This window comes from Pogona vitticeps, chromosome 1 (genome assembly GCF_051106095.1).
Source record: "Pogona vitticeps strain Pit_001003342236 chromosome 1, PviZW2.1, whole genome shotgun sequence".
Classification (NCBI taxonomy): Eukaryota; Metazoa; Chordata; class Lepidosauria; order Squamata; family Agamidae; genus Pogona; species Pogona vitticeps.
This window is the reverse complement of record NC_135783.1, coordinates 220,503,117-220,525,383: the sequence shown is the minus strand read 5'-3', so window position 1 is coordinate 220,525,383 and position 22,267 is coordinate 220,503,117. Positions and strand designations below refer to the sequence as shown.

Below are 22,267 nucleotides of genomic sequence, written 5' to 3'. Positions count from 1 at the left end.
ATACTTCAGCACTGCATAAACCAGAACAGAATTTTATTGAATTGCCACTTAGAGATGGATATTGGCATGGTGTAGTATAGGGAAGGTATTCCTAACAGCCCAAACACGTCTGCTTCCAAGGATTATCCCCATATTAGTTAGACTAGAGGCCACTATAGGGTGAGAAAGACAAAGGTCATATATGGGCAAGAGGTTTCTTAATGTGCTCATGCAACCTATATAACAATCTGGAATGGAAGTGACATTGCCTCGAAGTCCCCATAGATCTGTGGATACCGAAAGGCATTAATCTATGTGAACATGTGCTTCTGTGTGAATCTACACAAAGATAGCATTTGCTTTAACACTTATTTATTTATTTATTGAATTTGTACCCCATCCATTTAGTCAACTGACTACTCTGGACTTGCTCTATAGTACTCATTTCAAGAATGTGTGAGGTGGTCTGGAGAAAGAATGTTGTGGCAGATCCTGTAAATGCATAAGGTGGTATTGTGGCTTGCACTGATTCAGCTCCATTGATATTATAAGAGACAGAAGTTGGTGGGAATGAGGGAATTTGTCTTTTCAGGTTGTCTGCTAATTAAGATCCCAATACACATGAGATGTATCACTATCAAATGAGATGTGCAGCATGATTATAGGGTTGTATCAGTCATGAGTGTTCATGCATCATTTTAGGATCTGGAAAGGCTGTGCACAATTAGCATGTTATGTCTGGCAATGCAGAACACTGTTGGCATAATAGCATTGACCTTATAAGTAACTGGCCAGAATATTGGGCTATAGATTTCATATCCCATGGGATCAGCAGTACCGTGGCCTCATTTGCTGTTAGTGAAGTTTCAGGAGGTCTTGATGGGTGAACTAAAATGGTTTACAATATGTAGCTGTTCATGCTCCTGAAACACAGCAAAAGTTTTAGATGCTATCCAACTACATATTCTATCGTTTTACCATAAATTGGCCTTATTGTGATATGAAATATTTTATGACTGTATATGGCTTAGATCACTGGTTCTTAACCTTGGGTTACTCAGGAGTTTTGGACTGCAACTCCCAGAAGCCTTCACCACCAGCTGTGCTGGCTGGGGTTTCTGGGAGCTGCAGTTTAAAAGCATCTGAGTAACAAAGGTTAAGAACCACTGACTTAGATGAAGTTGTCATCAGTGGTCTTCAAGGAAAATATATTTTTAAACAAATCTCCATTTTGACATAAAATGCTAGTCGACTATGCATTCCCCCCCCCCGAATTGATTCAGAAGAAGATAGTTACCTCAGGTTATTAGCCTTCTGAAAACTAATTTGCTAAGTGAAAATGTATCCCAAATCCATATTCGTGAAAGCGATATTCCATTGTAACAGGCACTTGTTGCAGTTTCCAAGCACAGCTTCTTCTAGTAGCTTTGATATAACATAATTGGCTTGATTGAAAAACATGGGGCAAAGACATGACTTTGTTGGAGAGTTAGTTTAACCTCTCTCTCCTTCAGGATGTGTGAGGGATTAGGATAGGCTTGACGAAGAAGAGAAAGGGCTAATGATGTCCTAAAATATTTCCTAAATATTTCCTAAATATGTTTAGGGCAAATGATGTCCTAAAATATTTCAGGGTGACTTTTGCCTTAGTAGTGGGTGTGGAGTACACACCCACTCCTAAGAGCCTCCAGATCTGGAAGATGAGCCAACTAGTTAACCAGGTGCCCTTGGTACAGTTCATAAATAACATGCTTATTTACATGGCATATGATGTTTTGCTGGATGAGGCTCCTCAGTTTGTCCACCTGGATGGTCAGGGAAAGAAAGGAGCAGTACTGAGGAAAGATGAGGAATGCATGGCCTTCTAGACATTGTCAAACGGCAGATCCCATCATCCTTGTTTTTAGATTATGTTGCCGACAGCTGAAGTCCAATAACACTGGGAGTGCTGTTATATTCCCTCATTGTAATGTACAGGATTGCTGGGAGAAGCACAAGAATGCTAGCTTTTTCAAAATGTTAAAGAGGTGAATAGTTCAGGAGGCACGTACATTGACAATCATGGGCATGGGTGGGCACCTGTCACATACAGCACTGATGGTACCTGTCTGTCATGGGTTTGGAGGGAAAGTTCCATCCTATGGGGAGTGGAAGGCGGGACATCAGGGGGAGGAGCTGTACTGTATATATTTGGAGCTTGTGTGGAGAAGTTAGGAGAAGCTGGAGTTGGAGTCTGTGTGTCAGACTGAGTACAACTGTGTGTCAGTTAGTACATACCTGATAGGTTCAGGTTTCTTTATAGGTAGCCAGAACTGATAGGTTCAGGGTCTGTGCTTTACTTTAAAGGGTTCTGTGGGAACCAAACTGTTATATGTATATGTTTGGGACTTTGCCACGTTACAGTACCTTATTTACTTGATCTTTTTATTTACCCTGTTTGTTATTTGAATAAACCTTGTTCTTTTGTTTGTTAAAAATCCATTCCTGGTCTGTGTGACTCCTTATAGGGAATGGTTGGTGGCAGCTTAGTTAAAGGGTGGTATACTCCAGTAGGTCTGGGGTTGTCACATTGATTGGTGTCCAGCGTGTGGGATACGACTGATCCAGTTGTCCAGTGGTCCAGCAAAGCCTTGGCAAGTGTGCCCAGAGCACGGGGGGTCTAGTCAGGGACAATCTGAGGGCACGTAGGTAATCTTCTAGGCTTACCTCACGGGGAGGTGCGCTAGTGGAAGAACGTGCACACTCAGATTGGAAACTAGATTAGGGAGCTCTGAGGCAACCCGTTTTGGCGGGAAAGGGCTGAGGCAAAGCTGTGTGAAGTAACAGTGATCTAGCCTGTCTGCTGAGAGGCCTAGCAGAGGGGGTGGATTCTGCCTGGCAACAGTTGCAAGTTAGTGCTGAAGGAACAGCAGCAATCTATAGAAGGCTGTTTCTGAGGCAAAAGGAAAAAAGTCGTCGCTTTATTTTGAGGCTTGACTTTTGAAGGCAGCCTGTTCTGGGGGGGATTATGCCCTTGACTCGAAGCCAAATGGCAGAAATGGGTGAAGTGAGAGAACCACAGGTAGACCAAGGTTCTGAGGAGGAATTTGGCTCAGTGCAGGATGAGAGCACGGGAGAACAGAACCCAGAACTCAGAAAAATGCTCCTAGCCCAACAGCATGAACTGAGGGTGAGGGAAATGGAGGAAAGATTAGAGAGAGAAAGAAGGCAATTTGAAATAGAAAGGGAAGAGAAACAAAGACAATTTGAAATGGAGAGGGAGAGAGAGAAAATTGCTCTGGAAAAAGAAAGGATGGCGTTTGAATTAAGAAAATTGGAAATGATGAACCAGAATAATAATAACAATAGAGATTCTGAGGTGGGCCAATTGTCTAAAACTGACCTGAAGAAATTCCCTGTGTACCACAAGGGAGATTGCCCTGAGGTGTTCTTTTCCCTCGTGGAAAGAGCGTTTGTGGACTTCTCAGTAAGGGAAACTGAGAAGATGACCATTATGCGATCTTTAATCAGTGGCAGCCTGGCAGAAGTCTATGCAGAGATGCCAGTGGAACTACTGAAAGACTTCGTGGAGTTTAAAAAACTGGTGTTTGCAAGACATGGGATAAATGCGGAACAGCTGAGGCAAAGATTCAGGTCACTCACAAAGAAACCAGAGCAGACTTTTACCCAAGTGGGGGCCCAACTGGTGAGGTTGCTAGAGAAATGGCTGTCTCAGGAGGGGACAGAGACCTTCCAGCAGCTCAAAGACCTGATAGCGCTGGAACAGTTTTATTCAGTCCTGCATGGGGAACTGAAGTTCCAGGTGAGGGAGAGGAAACCGAAATCTGTGACAGAGGCGGCAGAGATCGCAGATTTTATTTACCAAATAAGAAAGCCCTTAGGTGCTGAGGGGAAATCTGTAGGTAAACCCAAAGAAACCTACAGCAAGTACTCTCAGGGACCAGGGAAAAACCAGCAAGGGGGAGGGGCCCATGTTGAAGGGAAGCCCTCAGACATGAAACCACAAAGACCTCAGATTTTGGAGGGAAAACCAAAACCAGATGAGAAAGACTCCAAATACAGCAGAAAATGTTATTTCTGTCAAGGAAAGGGCCATCTAATCTCAGAGTGTGAGAAATTAAAGCAGCTAAAGGGAAATGTGCCTCATGATTTGAGTGGAACCAAGCCAAAAGCTGTGTTCTGTGTCCAGAAAGAGCAAAGCTCCTTGCCATTGAGGGAGCCTGTTGCCATGGCTACTCAATCTGGAACAGTTACATCTGCTGATCAGGCTGGGGAAAATGGTCCTCTTGTGGAGGTCAAGCGCTGCTTACTAGTGAGAACAGATTCACAATTGTTTGAGACCGCAGGGGTGGACGTAGGAATACTTGACCATCAGTATAGGGGGCTAAGGGATACTTGTTCCCAGGTGACCCTGTGCCATCCAGACATTATTCCTAGGGAGTATATAATCCCAAATGAGAGCATGAAGGTGGCAGGGATTGAGGGGCAGGTGATCTCACTGCCAGTAGCTGAGGTACCTGTGAGCTTTCAAGGCTGGAGGGGAGTTTGGCGGCTAGCGATTTCATCGACTCTGCCAGCAGCCGTGCTCGTGGGAAATGACCTGGCTGAACATGTGAAACGGGTGCTAGTGATTACATGCTCACAAGCCACCACGGGGACAGTTCAGGGGGGTACTGAAGGGCCCAAGGCGGAAGCAGATGAGGGGAGTTCCGAAGCTGTGGTAGAAACCTTAACCACAGACAGCAAATTTGGCCAAGAGCAAAAGGCAGACGCCACTCTCCGAAAGTGTTTTGAAAAGGTGACAGACACCCAGCTAACACCTGAAACCCCAGTGAGATTTCGTGAGGAAAAGGGAATTTTATATAGAGAGACCCTGATGAATATCTCAAAAGGGGGAGATGGGATCAGAAGTCAGCTAGTGGTACCTGAAAAGTATCGCCCCATGATCTTACAAAGGGGGCACTCTGACATGTTTGCTGCGCACTTAGGGGTGAACAAAACACAGCAGAGAATCACACAAAATTTTTACTGGCCTGAAATAGGGAAGCAGATCAAGGAGTTCTGTAAACAATGTGATGTGTGTCAGAGGCAGGGGAATAACCGTGACAGGACCAAAGCGAAGTTGTGCCCTTTGCCTGTGATTGACACCCCGTTCAAATGTATAGGAGTGGATATTGTGGGACCTTTGCCCAAGGCCACAAAGAGGGGGAACTGGTTCATTCTCACCATTGTGGACCATGCCACGAGGTACCCCGAAGCCATTCCCTTGACTAACATTGAAACTAACACAGTGGCAGATGCCTTGGTGGGGTATATGTCCAGGATGGGATTCGCCTCAGAAATAATCACAGATTTGGGCGCATCGTTTACATCGAAGCTCATGAAACGGTTATGGCAAATCTGTGGAATTAAACACAAGGAAACCACTGCATATCACCCCGAAAGTAATGGGTTAACAGAGAAGTTCAATGGGACTCTGATGCGCATGATTAGGGCTTACTTGGCAGAGAATCCAAACAATTGGGACCAGAAGCTGCAATCCCTTTTGTTTGCTTATCGATCAGTGCCACAAGCCAGTACCGGGTTCAGTCCGTTTGAACTTTTGTTTGGGAGAAGGGTGAAAGGGCCACTTGATTTAATCAAACAAAATTGGGAGCAGATCACCCAGGATGACCCACAAGATGTTGTGACATATATAGACTCTTTAATGAATGACCTAAAGAGAAACCTAGAGCTAGCAGCAGAAAACCTGCAAGCTCAGAAGGTCAGACAGAAAACCTGGTATGACCAGAAAGCCAGGGAGAGGCACTTTAACCCAGGGGAGGAAGTGCTTTGGCTTAGGCCCTGCAAAGAGAACAAACTGCAGCTCAAATGGGCAGGACCATACAGGGTCATTTCCAAGATGTCGGATCTGAACTACCTTATAGAGCAGGAGGAACACCAAGCAAGGAGGGTGGTACATGTGAATGCCCTAAAACCCTACTACAGAGGGAAACAGAGGGTTTTATTTGCAATAAAAGCAGCTGAGAGTGAGGAAGCTGAATTACCCTTCTGGGAGGGTAGAGGGGAAGTAAAATACAACCCAGATGAGGTAAAGATCAGTCCTGCACTCACCCAAGACCAGCAGCAAGAACTAAAAGTGCTGCTCACCAAATATCAAAAGGTGTTTTCAAATAAGCCGGGGATAGTGAAGGGAGTGATGCATCGGATCCACACAGGGGATGCACCCCCGCAAGCAGTATCCCCATACCGAGTGACGGGACCCTATAGGGACAAGGTGCGGAAGGAGCTGGACGAGATGCTTAGGGAGAACATAATCGTCCCCTCTTCTAGTCCGTGGTCCTCTCCGATAGTCCTAGTGGACAAGCCTGATGGGAGCATTAGGTTTTGTGTAGATTACCGGAAATTAAACCGCGTAACCACTCCTGATGCCTACCCAATGCCCAGGCTAGACAACCTGATTGAAACCATAGGGGGTTGTCGGTTCATTTCATCATTGGACCTAGTAAAGGGATACTGGCAATTAAGGATTGATCCCAGGGATCAAGAAAAGACCGCATTTTGCAGCCCTTTTGGTCTCTATGAGTTTAGAGTCCTGAGTTTTGGTCTCAGAAATGCACCAGCCACATTCCAAAGGCTGATGGACCAGACCTTAGCAGGGCTCAGTGACTTTACTGTGGCCTACATTGACGATATAGGGATCTTCAGCAATACCTGGGAAGATCACCTGAAACACCTGGAGATAGTGCTGCAGAGGTTAAGTGCAGCAGGGCTAACAGTAAAGGCAAGCAAGTGTCAGCTGGGTAGCCCAGAAATAAAATACTTGGGTCACATAGTAGGGGGAGGAGTGATCAAACCCCTAGAGGCCAAGATAGAAGCCGTTCATGATTGGCCCAGACCCAACACCAAGAAAAAAGTCAAATCATTTCTTGGGTTGGTGGGCTACTACAGAAAGTTCATCCCGAGGTTTAGCGAGATGGCGACTCCGCTGACCGATCTGACGCGGAAGAAGACTGATGACCGCATCCCGTGGACCAGCGACTGTGAGGAGGCGTTCCGGAGGTTGAAGGAGGCGCTCATCAATTGTCCAGTACTGCGTGCTCCAGACTTCGACCGGGAGTTCATCATCTACACCGATGCGTCTAACAGCGGGGTAGGAGCAGTTCTTTGCCAGGAGGATGAAAATGGTGACCAGCATCCAGTGTCCTACCTGAGTAGGAAACTCCAGAAAGGTGAGAGACATTTGGCAACCGTGGAAAAGGAGTGTCTGGCCATAGTATACGCGATTCAGAAGGCCAAACCTTACATCTGGGGAAGACATTTTGTTCTGTGCACTGACCACTCACCACTGCAGTGGTTAAAGACAATGAAAACCCATAATAGTAAACTTATGAGGTGGGCTTTAAACCTGCAAGATTATGACTTTGAAGTGAAGGTGGTCAGAGGGTCAATGAACTGTGTTGCTGACGCCTTGTCAAGAAGACCCGAAGAATGAAGACGGCGAAGGAACCATGGACTATGTATATATTTTAGTGACCAAAAGTTAAATGTACCTGTTTATTAAACATGCTTGGTTTGTATTAATAAAGGTAACTTAATGTATTGTAAATGTTCATGTTAAATGCATAAGTAATATGTTTAACCTAGAGTGTAAGTATGGGATTGTATGTTATTGTATAACTGTTTTTGTGTGTTTTGATCCTGGTTGTTTTTTTGGAGAAAAGCACTTTAGCTTTCCCCCTGCAAAACAACTTATAAAGAGGGGAGGTGTCACATACAGCACTGATGGTACCTGTCTGTCATGGGTTTGGAGGGAAAGTTCCATCCTATGGGGAGTGGAAGGCGGGACATCAGGGGGAGGAGCTGTACTGTATATATATTTGGAGCTTGTGTGGAGAAGTTAGGAGAAGCTGGAGTTGGAGTCTGTGTGTCAGACTGAGTACAACTGTGTGTCAGTTAGTACATACCTGATAGGTTCAGGTTTCTTTATAGGTAGCCAGAACTGATAGGTTCAGGGTCTGTGCTTTACTTTAAAGGGTTCTGTGGGAACCAAACTGTTATATGTATATGTTTGGGACTATGCCACGTTACAGTATCTTATTTACTTGATCTTTTTATTTACCCTGTTTGTTATTTGAATAAACCTTGTTCTTTTGTTTGTTAAAAATCCATTCCTGGTCTGTGTGACTCCTTATAGGGAATGGTTGGTGGCAGCTTAGTTAAAGGGTGGTATACTCCAGTAGGTCTGGGGTTGTCACAGGCACCTGTACTCTTCCAGATCTTTGCTCACATAATCCTTCACTAGGCTAGTTTAGAGTGATGGGACATGAGGTCTAATAATAACAAGAGTGCCATATTTGTCTGCTCCTGTTTAAGGGGACCATAAGCGATAATGGGAAAGGAGTTAATATGATAAGTTTCAATGTATAGTAAGAGCCCTTTCTTTTCAGAAAATATTTGCATACTTGATGTTCTTTGTATAAATTCCTTTGGTACTTAGCAACAGTGAAAGACGTGCTTTTTTCTTTTTTAAAAAAGTGCAAGTAAGAAAGCAGACAGAATTTATTTTTTATTAAAAAAACCCCCTACTGTTGACTTATCTTTATAAGCCCATACCACATACCATTTCTGAAAACGGTCAAAAGATTGTCCCTTTTTGTCGGGGAAATGAGTGGTCCAATGAAAATGAGGGAAAGAATTTATCCTGGACTTGCTTAATGGCCACAGTAATTAATCTCCCAAATTTTAATGCTAGACATTGTTGCTTTTCAAATACATAACTACCGATATAAAATCTGAATAAATAAACAAATAGGTGAGAAAATATATGGGATCCCTACAGCCCCTCATCAAATATTTAAGAACTCTGTGTAGATTACTTAAATTCTAAAATGCTATCACTCATTCCTTAGCAGCCCACCAGTCAGGCATGGAGATATTTCTATTTAGACTTGTTAAAATGTGATTTAGTACATTACAATTTGATTTTGGGCATGCAGGTTACAGCAGTTGTGCTGTAAATCATCCAACCCTAATTTTATATGATAAAATAGTATCCCTATTTTGATCCATTCAGTGAATAGATTTTTTTTCTTTTTCTCTTACAGAAAGCGGGATATAAAGCCGAATGGGTGGACTTGCGTGGAGCTCACCTTGAATGGGCTAAAGAAAAGTCGAGCAAAAAGAATGTCTTCCAGGTAGGAGATGATTTATTGTTCTCCCTTTATTCTTTGGTTATTACATCATTTTAAAAAGCAGCAATTAAACAAACCACTATTTCTTTCCATGCATAACTATTTAATAATTGCAGAATGCACCAAGGCAATGTTTGTGCTTTCTTTGTTAAAGCAATTGGAAAACATAACATTTTATTCACTCTTTCCTGCTTTTTTTTTTTAAATTCTGGGCCAAAGTGTCTTGATGATTGAATCTACTAAAAACATTTGAGAACCTGTTGATTTGCTGATTAATGTGCCACGTTCAATTTGTTTTTAAAAGTTTGTAGGTAATTTGTTTTGGGTTTAAGACTAGAATCCTTGACCTCATGAACTTCTGTAAAGAAAGCTTTCACACGCTGCTTACATAAGCTGTACTCCTAACTGGGTGGAATTTGCCTGTTTGTTTTTATTATTTCTTAGGAGTTTAATGACAGGTTCATTCCAGAGGGAAGGAGCTATAGGAATGTTGAAGGAAGAAAAAGCCACAAATCTGCACCTCTTAGAGGCAGTTCAAAAAGCTATACTTTTTTTACTGATTTTAATTAATGTAAATAGTTTAACAATGTTGCTGATGGGCTGATACTAAACAGGTTGATTATTACCTGGTTAGGGTGTTCCGTAATGGTGGTATGGACTTGCATCCCAACAATGAAGAAGTCCAACAGAGTGTGACAGGACTTACTCCTGTATAGGACTGCATAGGAGTGGACAAGACAGATCTCAGGATAGGGTCAACTTTACAAAATGCCATCTCATAGGCCTCACACTAAAATTTGTGGGAGCCCTGAGGAATTTATAGCAGAGAAGCAGCCCACAGTCACCTCCTCCCCCCATTATCCTGAAAACTAAATTATTCTGAGCCAAAATGTGGAGAACATACCATTGTCACACAAACAGTATCTATAGGAGGTGTACATTTTTGTGTCATTACTAGCAATTTCAGTGCTGTCAGTGCCCTAGAGCAATTTAACTTCTGGGATATAATCTTTTTTTTTTTTTTTAAATGATGGCTGTTTGCTGCCAACTGCTGGTAGGACTAGTTTTGTTTATTTTAATTAGAAGTGAAATTGTTGATGGGTCCTGCCAGACTACAGGGTAAAATGGATCAAACATGGTTATTTTGTTTTGTGAAACTGAGCTCCAGAAATATGTCACAGAGGATGAAAGGTTGACCAGGTTGATTTAAGAAGATGCTTGACTTCTTTTTAGGTTTAAAACAGAGTAGACCTGAGAGAAAATTTAAAGTGGAATCATGAGGAAGGCAAGGAGTACTTTTCTAAATTGTAGCTCAAATCCATCCCCTGATATGAGGCCTTCATGGACACTTCCATCATTATTGGGCCATTTTTTAGCTGTAGGTATTAGTTAAGAAATTACAACTATCTGTGATTATCCCCAGGGACAGTGATGCAGTCCCATAGTCTAGGTGTAGATTGGTATCCCTACTCACAAAGAAAACTAGAAGAGGAAGCAATGTCGGCTACATGCCTAGTTTTGAGACAGATGTTGAAATTTCTATGAAAAGAAAATATCGTGCAACTGCTGAGGCTGGCAATGTAGGTCACATTTATTAAGCTGTCTCTACAGCAGTGTAAAAGTTCTCAAGAACAGCTATAAACATAATATGAAAGAAACATAGGCTGAATCAGGATTGTATAAGTTGCATAATGAATCTTATAAGGTGGTGTGTGAAGAATTGTTTCCAGTTTGTGGCCAGGGCCCCCAGGGAACATATACCCCTCCTGTTGAGAATGGCTCCTCAAGGAGAAGGAGAAGGAGAAATTGCTTTCATTCTGCATAGTATAAAGCGGCAGTAATATTGTCCCTAGATCAGAAAGTTAGAGAGTGAATGTTTAGGCATGTATGTTACAGTAGCTATGATCCCTAGAGGATATTCAGGCTGAAGAGAGTAATGAATGTATTAACACAAATGTTTTCCAGCAGCAGAAGAAAATGGAGTGTACCTGTTTGCAGGATCACAGACTGTTTCTGTGCTGTTTTAGCACATCCTGTTGTTGTGGCCCTCAACCACAACTCAAAGTGTTTGCAACCTTTTGTGAATGGCTCTTTTCTTAACAAAAGAAAACTTGAAAGCACGGAGTGGGTTTGAAGCAGCTTCACGGGGCCCCGTGAACGCATGGAGCCGTTTGCAGCCAGATATCATTTTTGTCTCCCTAGCAAACTGACACGTTACGCTAGGTCTTCATCAGAAGAGTAGTGAATAAAAGAAGATTTATGTTCAAATCACATGCTTTAAACATTCCTGCTAAGTGCTAGTTTGCTCTTTGGTGTTGAGCCTGAAATTTAAAGCACTGGGGATTAAAAGGATTACAACATAATCTTAAATAATCCTAAGTGTCATTTACAGAGAGATGGTTGTAATAACTAAATAAAACCATGTTAAGGGATGGCAGTGTTGTCAGTCAGCAACTGAAACCATGTCTCGCTTGCCCTTGTATTCTGTCTCCTCTCCCCTTTGTCGACTCCAGTTTTTATGTTGGATAGGTGCATCTTGATGGGAGCTGCTGCTGAGGGAAGTAGTTCTTGGGTATAGGTTATAATAATCGTAACCTATAAAGTAGCAGAATTAGCATATTTCAGTTTAGATTTAAAAAGCCACTATTTAAATTAGTATAGAGTAAAATGTTGCTCTCCCGTATTGTGTGTCTTTGTGCCAGCAATAGTAATTCAAATAAACACTAGTGATTTGGTTGATAAATAATAAATAACTTTTATTGATCCAAAAACATATATGTATCAACTATATTACATAAGTACAGTGTTTACTTATTTGGTATGATTGGTACGACAGCCATTCACTGGTCTTGCTATATTTGTAATACTTATTTAGCCCTATTATATATTATATTTTCATCCGAGTGTAAGAGATACTTATCATAATAGACCCTGTTAGTCCTATCGGTATCAGTCTACATATTGTATGGGTCCCCTTCCTTGCTCTCGTCTACATCGTTTAGTCCTGTCCGAACAGACTCCTGTCTGGCACTGCCTTTTATAGCAGCCTCTCTGCCCATAGAAACAATTTGATTGGTTAAACACATTCTATGCAAATATCACATTCTGCTCTTAGCTAGCACATCATAAATATTCATATACATATATGAATATACATTCTGTATTGCAGACATATAAACATTACTGACACAATGGAAGGATTTTTTTAAAAAAAATTAAACTAACAAAGAAATAAACAAAGCATTGGACCATTGTGTTTCTCAGTTTATGCCAGTTTGTGTGAGTAAGGAGTAAGGTGTGTTAGCAGCCACAAGGGGTGTCAGTGGCGACTGCTCCACCTGTACATATCTGTCTGCAATGATTGCTGCTCTGGAAACAAAGGCCTGGGGCATGTTTGTTTCCAGAGGCCGACTCTCAGGCTCTTCCTGCAGGCGCTGACACCTCCTTTCAGCCAGAGGTGCTGGTACTGCTCCTAGGAGACCCCGGCACAGCCTTGCTGCTGGAGATCATGAGGATACTGTGGCGGCAGACTAAGCATCATGTTGGAGCTTGAGGGAAACATCTCCATTGTCCAATTTGACCTGCTTTTGCCTTAGGCCTTCCTTTTCCAAATTGATGGTCTCCAGGCCATACTCAAAAGAATTCATCTGGCTGATCTTCCTGCTGGCTGAAGTTAATTTCTTCTGCAGCCACTCACACTCTTGCTCCAGAGTCTCCTGCCTGAGAGCTCTCACAATCCCTGACTGACCTTGGTCTTTTTCGTTCTTCTTCAGGGCCAGGGTGGAATGTTTTTGGTGCTTCACGGCCCCAGGGTGGAGTGTTTTGCACTCAGTGCTAATATAGTTACTGAAGCATTAGTAACTACATTAGGTTTTTTTTTTTAAATCATCTTAAGGTTTAGCACAACTTGCTCAAGAAAGGGCTTCTCTGTTTCTCCTGTTTCACTCTTGTGGATTGTTTCTCCTAACATGAAAGTCAGCCAGCCTCTTTTGAATTGAAGCATTCCAAGAAGACACCAGGGCGGGGGGGGGGGGGGGAGTGCTGAATGTATTTTACCTGAGCATCAGTTTACATGAAGATTACCAAGGAGTGCCAGGGATATTATTACAAATGCAAGCACTGCTGCATGAAGCATTAATTTATGCCATTCACGTGCTTGCATTTTACAAAACAGGGAGATAACATGTATCCTACTTAGTATATATCTATATTTTTGTTTTAGGATCACAAAACAGCAAAACGGCCAAATATATGCCCATTAAGTGAGATTCAGAAGAATTCTTCAGCCCAAAGGAGGTGCCCTTCTCCTCATGAGTCTAAGCCTCTATGTATTCACAAATACCATATTTTTCCATGTATATGACTCTCCCCCCAGTGTATAAGATGACTGCATAATTTTGACCCTTGCTGGAGGCGGAGGAGCAGTCAATGGGGAGCCGCGAAGAACTGTGCAGTGTAGCTGCTCCTCCACTTCCATCTCCTGCTGCCTCCGCCACCCGATCACCTCCTCCAGAGCGATTGCCAGGGCTCACCTCCAGCTCACGTCACTGCCTTGTCCCCTGCCTGAAGGAAGCCCACGAATGGTACTGGAGGAGGCAATCCGGTGGCAGCGCCAGCCGTCAATGGGCAACTGCGAGAGGTGGCCAAGTGCGGCTGCTCCTTTGCCTCCGCCTCCACCTCCTTCTGTGTATAAAATGACCCTCAATTTTTCCTCTAATTATTTTAGGAAAAAGTGTCATTTCATACACAGAAAAATACAGTACCTATTCGCTAGAGTCCTGTAGTTAATGTGTTTTGCAGTCAGTGATGGTGACAGGTTGTTTTGCTCTCTGTCAACTAGTGCAACTGGTGAAACTGGTATTTTGTGAATTGAAGCCATTTTCTGTTCTTTAGGGGAAGTCAGTTGATGCCTCTTGCCTATGTTGTTTTCATAGCAAACACACTGCTCCCCTTTTTCATTACCCTGTTTGGGACAAAGACATGCATATTAATAGAAGCTTGGGTATATCTGTCTCAAGTATAACTGTGAAAAAAAACCACAATAACTCGAAATCCTCCACTTTGTTTATCATCGGTGAAATTAGGAGGATCTTTTCACCGCATTTTGTCAGAGAAAGGAGAAATTCTCCAACAGTTTCTCAGAGATGGGACTCACCATTGGCAGTAGTTGGAGGAGAGTATTACTCTTTTTCTCCAAACAACGTTGAGTTCTTTGTGTTGCCACTGCAGGTGGCAAATAACAGGAACAACTGTGTTAGCAGTCTGACCGCCATTTTATTTCCACTGCACTGCTCACTACCTAATGTCATTATAGGGCATTGCGATGTTAGTGCTACCATTAAAATGTGATGGAGAAAAGCTTCATTAATTCTATGAAGTGACCTTCTATATCCAGGGGAGCAAAAAGAAGAAAAAGCTGAGTATTTCTCAGAAAAAAGTCCTCTGAGAAATTATAGACCAGCATGTATTGTCACTCTTAAAGGTTCAGCATCTTTTCCAGGCCTTCCAAATGGTACACTTTTTACAGGTCGTTCAGGATAGATTTTCTTTCTTCTGCACATGTTTATAATAAAGCTCCTTCACTTTCAGCCCTTTGGCCAGCTCCAGAAAAAAGGTGAAACTAGTGCTGTAACTTAATTTGTCTTCCAATTTCCCAAAAGTTTCATTTTCCAATGAAAGAGTATTCCATTTTTCTCAGGGCCTTTAGAATTTCTTCTGGTAATGTTTTGAGCTGACCATAACATTGCGCTGTGACTGAGTGTGTTGCATTTGCTCCCCCACTCCACCACATTACACACCTTTTCATCACACGGCAGTTTACTTGGATGCCTATATTTCTTCATCTGAAAAACCTCTGTGGAAGAATTTACCTTAGCCATTAAGTAGCCATATCTCCACTACAAAATACAACTTGACAATGTACCAGTCATCTGTATAGGTAATGACCTATACAATTTTTGTATCTCAAACAGTTACAATGAGAGCATATTGAGTCAGAATGATAGTAGCTGTGCAATCTTTGCTTTATCACACGTTGTGGACAGAAAGTTTTGCAAAGACTTTTAAAGCAACTAGTCGCAGATAACTAGTTATCTGTAAGTTGAACAGAGAATCATGTAAAATGTTCTTCTTATAGAAAGAAAATAATTTTTATAACATGTTTCAGAATTTGTAAATTCATGGTAGCACCTCTGAAATGTAAAGCTGTAGTCTTAAAAATTACAGTAAAAGCTTTAGGTGGTATGCTTTCATCTTTGTGAACTGCCAGCCTGTGGTGTGTGCGCATATGCCCTTGGCTTCAGAAATGAAAATCCTGTACTTTCCTTGGCTGAGTATGGCATGTGGTTAACCCAGTGTTGCTGTCATCATGGGTGTCATGAGGCACTTGTTCCTCTTGGGTTCTTTCAAAGGTACCTCTTTCTTTCTTTCTTTCTTTCTTTCTTTCTTTCTTTCTTTCTTTCTTTCTTGTGGTGTTTTTTTTGTGCCCTGGTCATTTTGCTTTAAACATAAGGTACCATCTCTTTCAAATCATTTTATTTCATGCTTCCTCATCCACATTTTCTCGTAATAATAATGAATCCTTACAATTACTCCAAAAAAAGAAAGGAGAGAGGCAACAGAGAGTACATCTACTCCAAAAGCAGGCAACAGAACATGAGAAAGAAAAACAAGAATGACACTTAAGCAGGCATCCACACAACACATTGGCACAGTCACAAAATCCATTCTCTTTGCCATATATCCCCCCCCCGTAGAAGCAAACAAACCAGTCCCCAAATAATCCATACACCCATAGCAGAATAAATACATAGTAAATTAATCAAATACCTTTTTACAAAGCAATCAAATGAAGAAAGCACCACACATAGAACAAAATGACAACACACACAGACACAGACACAGACACAGACACAGACACAGACACAGACACACACACACACACACACACACAGAGAGAGAGAGAGAGAGAGAGAGAGAGAGAGCCATTTCCCGAAAACAAAGAAAGAGCGATTATAAATGGATTCCAACAAATTCAGGCTGTTTTACACATTCAAAATTTCCACTCCCTCCAGACATTCTGATTGGCAGCTGACAGCAGCTCCTGTGGTGCTGTTGGGTTAAAAATTTTCTGGGTGATTTCACACCCAAAGGGTGAAAGAAAGCTCTTTTTTTCTTAATAATAAAATTTAATAAGATACAATATATGAAACCATAAGATAGTTATAAACCATCAAACCCCCACATAGTAAATATATCAAATGGTATTACTAGTTAACATAACACCTATTTCCATAATTCAGCCTGAGTGGCTAAGGTAGTTGCTAAGATAATCAGCATGATTATTACAATACTGAATAAAAGGAAGCCAGGATTTATAGAATGAGTCTAAAGTGGAATCCTGGTACCTCCATTGTGAGTGGACAGTGAGTTTTTCTGTGAAACAAATTTCCATACCCTATATTCCCAAACATTCATTGAAATTTCTGCAGCTGTCTTCCAACATTGAGGGACTGATTATTTGTCTAGCTGCTAAACACAAAAAAGTAATTAGATCTTTATGGTGTAGTAGTGCATTGGAATCTAAGAATAAACTCCATTAATCCCAGTGGTCGACTTATAACCATACTTTGTGATGTTATTTTTCTAATTTTTTTAACTCCTTGACCCCAAAATTGTATATTCTAAGACAATGCCACCAGAAATATAAATATGTACCAATTTCCTTACCGCCTCTAGAACAATTTGGGTCCAGTTTTATGTTTCTATGATTCAATTTCAATGGGGTATAATACTGTTGGTGTGCCACTTTCAGGCAGTGCTCTCTTACCAAACTTGAGATTGATTTAAAAGTGTTCCTGTTCTGCAGTCTTTTCTAGTCTTCGACTCTGATAGGAAGTCCAAAGTTTATCTCCCAGACTTCTTTGTGCCCACTAATATTACCATATCGAGTGTTAATTAAGACTGAGTAGTTCTTAGCATTCAGGCCCTTATGCTCTTCATTACCCAATAATATTGTATTTTGCATTGCTGTTAGAGACTTACCAGTCTCTTCTCTTAACTGTGGTAAATGAGTAAAATTGGTGTAGCTGCAGCCATTAAGCTTTTATATCACCAAGTGTGTCAAGAGTTGGGTCCTTGACTTTAGTATACCGCCTGAAAAGAGGCCATGGAGGCAAACTAGGATCCTTTCCTTCCATTTACTAAACTGCACCCATTTAGCATGGAGGAGTAGAAATATTGTCTTTACATTAGAAAGTGGGAAGGTAAGTGTTTAGATATGTATGTTACAGTAGCTATGATACACACGCCCCCAGAGGATATTCAAACTGGTCAGTCATTAATATATTCTCTTATGCCACATAAATTGCTGTAACGTGGTCAACAATTGTATTTTTATATAGTTATCTGCTTTTCAGAAACCCAGAGGATATTAAACAAATGTTATCAAGAACTTTGACAGCAGAGCCCTCCTAAAATTGACATTATAGCAGAAATGGTAAGATAGAGAAAGGATGGGTTACATGGCTTCCTTCTGGTTGTGTTCATGCTCATGGGACAGTAATCAAATAAAGGGAGTAAAATGTCTGCCTTTTGGTACTCTGCAGCACTATCTGGAGAGGGATACTGCTTTTCATCAACCAGCCAAAATGGTACTGGGGGAAGAGTGTGGCCCTGGTTGTTGGTTGTTTTTACATAACTGCTCACCTCTGGTTTGGATCATCAGTCTAAGGATTAACTATTCTGCATATTGTTGTGTCTTGCCTTTTCTGTCCTCTACTGAATGGATGTCCTTTTAGGATGTGATGTTGATCACATAACTACTTCTGATGCTTTTGATTCACCATGCTGGTTTACCAGACCATAGCTTTTGCGCATTGAAGTTATTTATTCTATTCTTATTCTTATTCTTATTCTTATTCTTATTCTTATTCTTATTCTTATTCTTCTTATTATTATTATTAGTAGTAGTAGTATTAGTATTAGTATTAGTATTAGTATTATTATTGTTATTATTATTATTATCATTATCATTATTATTATTATTATTATTATTATTATTATTATTATTATTATTATTATTATTATTATTATTATTATTATTATTATTATTATTATTATTATTATTATCATTTAAGTGCCAGTTGCTACCTTGGACAAGTAGCACAAAGGCATTCCTTCCTGGCTGAGTATTACTTGAGCCAGACATGTTTACTGATATTTAGAAGGAGCTGCATGTACTGGTTTATCTTTCTAGTCTTTTAGAAAATATGCACCATCTCTGTCATTCAAAGACAGGAAATGACTTCCTCTATTTCCTCCCATTTAACCATTCTTAGATGGAAAACAGAAAGGAACAAAGCTTGATGGATATCCTTCCAGGTATTGCTGGTCCTTTCGTGAAGTTTGCATAAGACCCATTTTTCATTTGCTTTCTATCTGAAAAAGAGAATGTTTGGGGCCAGTATGCTTTTGACTTATTTAGTACATGTGGGAGCTAATGAAACTGTTCGTACCATCTGTCTGTCCATCAGGGTGGTACAAATAGGGGAAAAAATCTGACAGCTTTCATAGGGTGGGATGAGAGGTGGACAGACAGCTGAATCAATCCATCAGTTTAGAGAAACATACGATAGTGGCACTAGGGAACAGAAAGATACAGGAAAGAGAATAATCATTTGTTGTGCTTCAAAAGCTCGGCCCATCTGTGGTTAGTGGCAACGACATTTTTCAAAACATTCTCCAATGAGTGCTTAATGTCAGCAGAGGAAGTGCTCATTAACAACAAGACACAAGTAGAGTTTTGGATTACCTACCGAAAATGTCCAAGACTGAACTGAAAGCAGTGTAAGCCCATAGCTGAAAACTGGTTTGGCATTTGTTGTGCTGAAAACAATGGAATGGACAAAAATGGGGGGAAAGATTTTGTGTGTGGGCAGGACTGGCAGCCTTATTTGGGGGTGAGGATTTGTTTTATTTATAGTTTGTTTCAGTCTATCTCCTGTTGATTCACTCAGCTGTAAACACAGTAGCTTGGGGGTGAGAGGAGAATCTGTTCATCCTTTTCAGTTGCAAGTTGCAGCTATTCCAGGGGACCAGACAAAACAACTGCCTCTTCCTGATCAAAATTATCTTCCATTTTTATCCTATCTTTTTGCACTGTGGGGGTCATCAAGGTGGCTGCCACCAGCAAAAGGCAAAAATGCAGAAATTTAATACCCAAAATTCTGTTAGTAACACCCAATGCTGTAATGCCATCAGCATAACGTTCAGAGGTAAATTGCTACACATTGAGATATGAGTATAGACATTTCCTGTCACACATCAGCCATATGACCCAGTCTTAAGAAATGCCTACACTTTCTTAACTTGGTGCCAATTCCTGCTGAAAGTTACACAGATGACATATGACACTAGCCATCATGAATGGGTTTTGGCCACTCAGATTAGAATCTGACTACTAAGCATTTAAGGGATGTGGTAGCACTGTGGGCTAAACCACCAAAGCCTCTGTGCTGATAGGTCAGAAGACCAGTGGTCGTAAGATCGAATCCATGTGATGGAGTGAGCTCCCGTTGCTTTGTCCCAGCTCCTCGCCAACCTTGCAGTTCGAAAGCATGTAAAAAATGTGAGTAGATAAATAGGTACCATCTTGGTGGGAAGGCAACAGCATTCTGTGTCTAGTCACGCTGGCCACGTGACCACAGAAACTGTCTTTGGACAAACGCTGGTTCTACGGCTTGGAGACGGGGATGAGCACCATGCCCTAGAGTCAGACATGACTGGACTACGTAAATGTCAAGGGGAACCTTTACCTTTACTAAGCATTTAACAGCACAGACTAACATTTTGCTAAAACGTTATGCCCCTTGTAAGGCGATGAGGGTGGATGTCAAAATGTACAGTATCTTCTTTCAGAATGTGTTAACAAACAATTCAAAAATAAGAGTAAGACAACATTCCAGGGTTGATTCATAACAATGAGAAGAATTATGTACCATCAAGTTGATTCCAATTCACAGCAATCCTTTTCAGGGTTTTCTAGGTACAAAATACTAAGAAGTGGTTTACCATTCCCTGCTTCTGGGGGCACTCTAGGACTTTGCATCTTGCCCAAGGTGACACAGGATGACTTCTATTACAAGGCACAGTGGGGATTCCAATTATCTACTTCTGTCCCCCCGCCTCTAGCCAACAAGGTGAACTAGCCCTGCAGACCTCTTGAGGGACAGCATTTCAAAGTGAGAATGCCGTAGCCAAGAAATAATTATTTCCAGTAGTTCCCAACGTGTGGATCTCCTGATGTTGCTGAAGGAAAATTTCCAGAATCTGTAACCATAGGATGATATCTAGGTCTTCTGTGAGCTAGAGACTAGCCACATCTGAGATTCCAAAGTTAAACTTTTGCTGAACTGTATAAAACCCTCCTCTCATTCCTTAACATTAACTATATATACAGTTGTTATTGTTGATGATGATGTTTAAAAAACTCCAGGCACAGTCAAAATTATAAAAACATTGCCTTATATTATATTACAGATACAGTGGTACCTTGACTTACGAACTTAATCCGTATTGGAACGGTGTTCACAAGTCGAAAAGTTAGTAGGTCGAGGCACCATTTCCCATAGGAATGCATTGAAAACTAATTAATGCATTCCGAGGGAAGAAAAAATAAAACACTGCAACTCCCACACTGGGACTGCAAAAAAAAAAAAAAAAAAAAAAAAAAAAAGGAGACACAAATCCAAAAATAAACATTGGAGCAAGTCCCACTCTGGGACTGCAAAAAAAAAAAAATCATCAAAAAAACAAAACAACACAGCACAGAAACATAACCCCCCCAGCCCAAACCCACCCTGCAAAAGCCACCCAGAACAGTTGTAAAAAAGAAAAAAAGCAGCACTTAGCGATCCGAAGCCTCTTGGGTGTCCCCCACCGCTGCGATCACTGCCGCTGTGACTGCTGCCACAGCAAGGCTTGAGCCTGGCCAGGGTGATTTGGCCGCTCGCCCCCGGCTGCGGCGGAGACAGCAGTCACCCAGGGATAGGAGACTTGAGCTGGTTGGGTGTCAGCTCAACCCTCCTGGCACTGGGTGACCGCTGCCTCCGTTCATGGTGGTGGGGGACCCCGGGGAGGTCTCCCAGTGCTTCCCCACCACCATTGGAGACCTCCTGGGGGTCCGATCGTGGTGGCGGGGGATCGCAGTGGCGGAAAAGGGTGGGAAATTTAAAATTGCTCCCCCGCCGCTGCAATCAGACCCCTGAAGGTGCCGATTGTGATGGTGGGGGACAGCCAGGAGGCCTCCGATGGTGGCGGAGAAGCCCTGGAAGACCTCACAGGACTTCCCCGCTGCCATCGGAGGCCTCTTGGGGGTCCCTTTTCCTAATCATTGGGGTGAAAGAGCAGCCTCTTCTCCACCAATGGTTTGAATGGAATGACAAAAGGCAGGGGAAATTTGAATTTTCCGCCCTTTTCCCCTGCCTTTTTTTCGTTTGCAGGTCGAGGCTCCGTTCGCAAGTCGATGCAAACTTTTGCCAACGGAGCCATTCGTAGGTCAAAATGTTTGTAGGTAGCGACGTTCGTAAGTCGAGGCACCACTGTACAAATTTTAAACAAAAACCTAAGTATTTGTTAAATATCGGCGTAGCATGTGTGCTGTTCCGAATATTGCCCTTTTTGTAGCTCTGATGGTGTGATTTCTGAGATCTGCAACTGCTTATAGTACTGTGTGTAAATTCTTAATATTGTTCCCAAAGCAATATCAGGGTCTGTGTTTCAAAATGTGAATGGTAGTGCAATTCTATATATGGTTTCCGAGGTCAATGGCAAATAAGACTCAGGTAAGTGCCTCTGAGGTTCTGGGCTCACTTGCCTCCCCCCCTCCTTTCATTTCCTGACAGCTACACTACAGTTTCTGGAGCTGCAGATGTTATTTGTCCATCGGAAAGGAAAATATTTCTTCTGCGCCAGAGGCACTTCTGTGTTGCTAAAATTAAGCCTAACAATATTTAATGCTTAATGTACACATGAGGTAATAATCTGGTTGAGAGAGAAGCTCTAAAGAGCAGTGAGGCTCAAATAGCAGAATAGTT

General features: G+C 41.8%; 2 protein-coding genes across 4 annotated transcripts in view; both read left to right on the top strand.

Annotated features, from left to right (window-relative positions):
* The window catches only part of ARHGAP15 (Rho GTPase activating protein 15), a 541,978-nt gene that overhangs the window by 85,100 nt on the left and 434,611 nt on the right, over positions 1 to 22,267 (top strand). For all 3 annotated transcript variants that reach the window (XM_020784230.3, XM_020784231.3, XM_020784228.3), the window contains exon 6: positions 9,087 to 9,176. In XM_020784230.3, coding sequence (XP_020639889.3) covers positions 9,087 to 9,176 — 90 coding nt within the window. The remainder of the gene's footprint in view (positions 1 to 9,086; positions 9,177 to 22,267) is intronic.
* LOC144583338 (uncharacterized) lies at positions 2,776 to 8,150 on the top strand. The gene is made up of 2 exons (XM_078376923.1): positions 2,776 to 3,186; positions 3,220 to 8,150. The coding sequence occupies exons 1-2, from the start codon at positions 2,987 to 2,989 to the stop codon at positions 7,472 to 7,474; spliced, it is 4,455 nt and encodes a 1,484-aa protein (XP_078233049.1). The 5' UTR covers positions 2,776 to 2,986; the 3' UTR covers positions 7,475 to 8,150.

What these genes read in the sequence shown, in the direction of transcription:
- LOC144583338 (XM_078376923.1), top strand. Translation starts at nt 2,987, where the DNA reads ATGCCCTTGACTCGAAGCCAAATGGCAGAAATGGGTGAAGTGAGAGAA. An exon ending in AGATTAGAGAGAGAAAGAAG is followed by an intron (nt 3,187 to 3,219) that starts GCAATTTGAAAT and finishes AGAGAAACAAAG; the next exon opens with ACAATTTGAAATGGAGAGGG.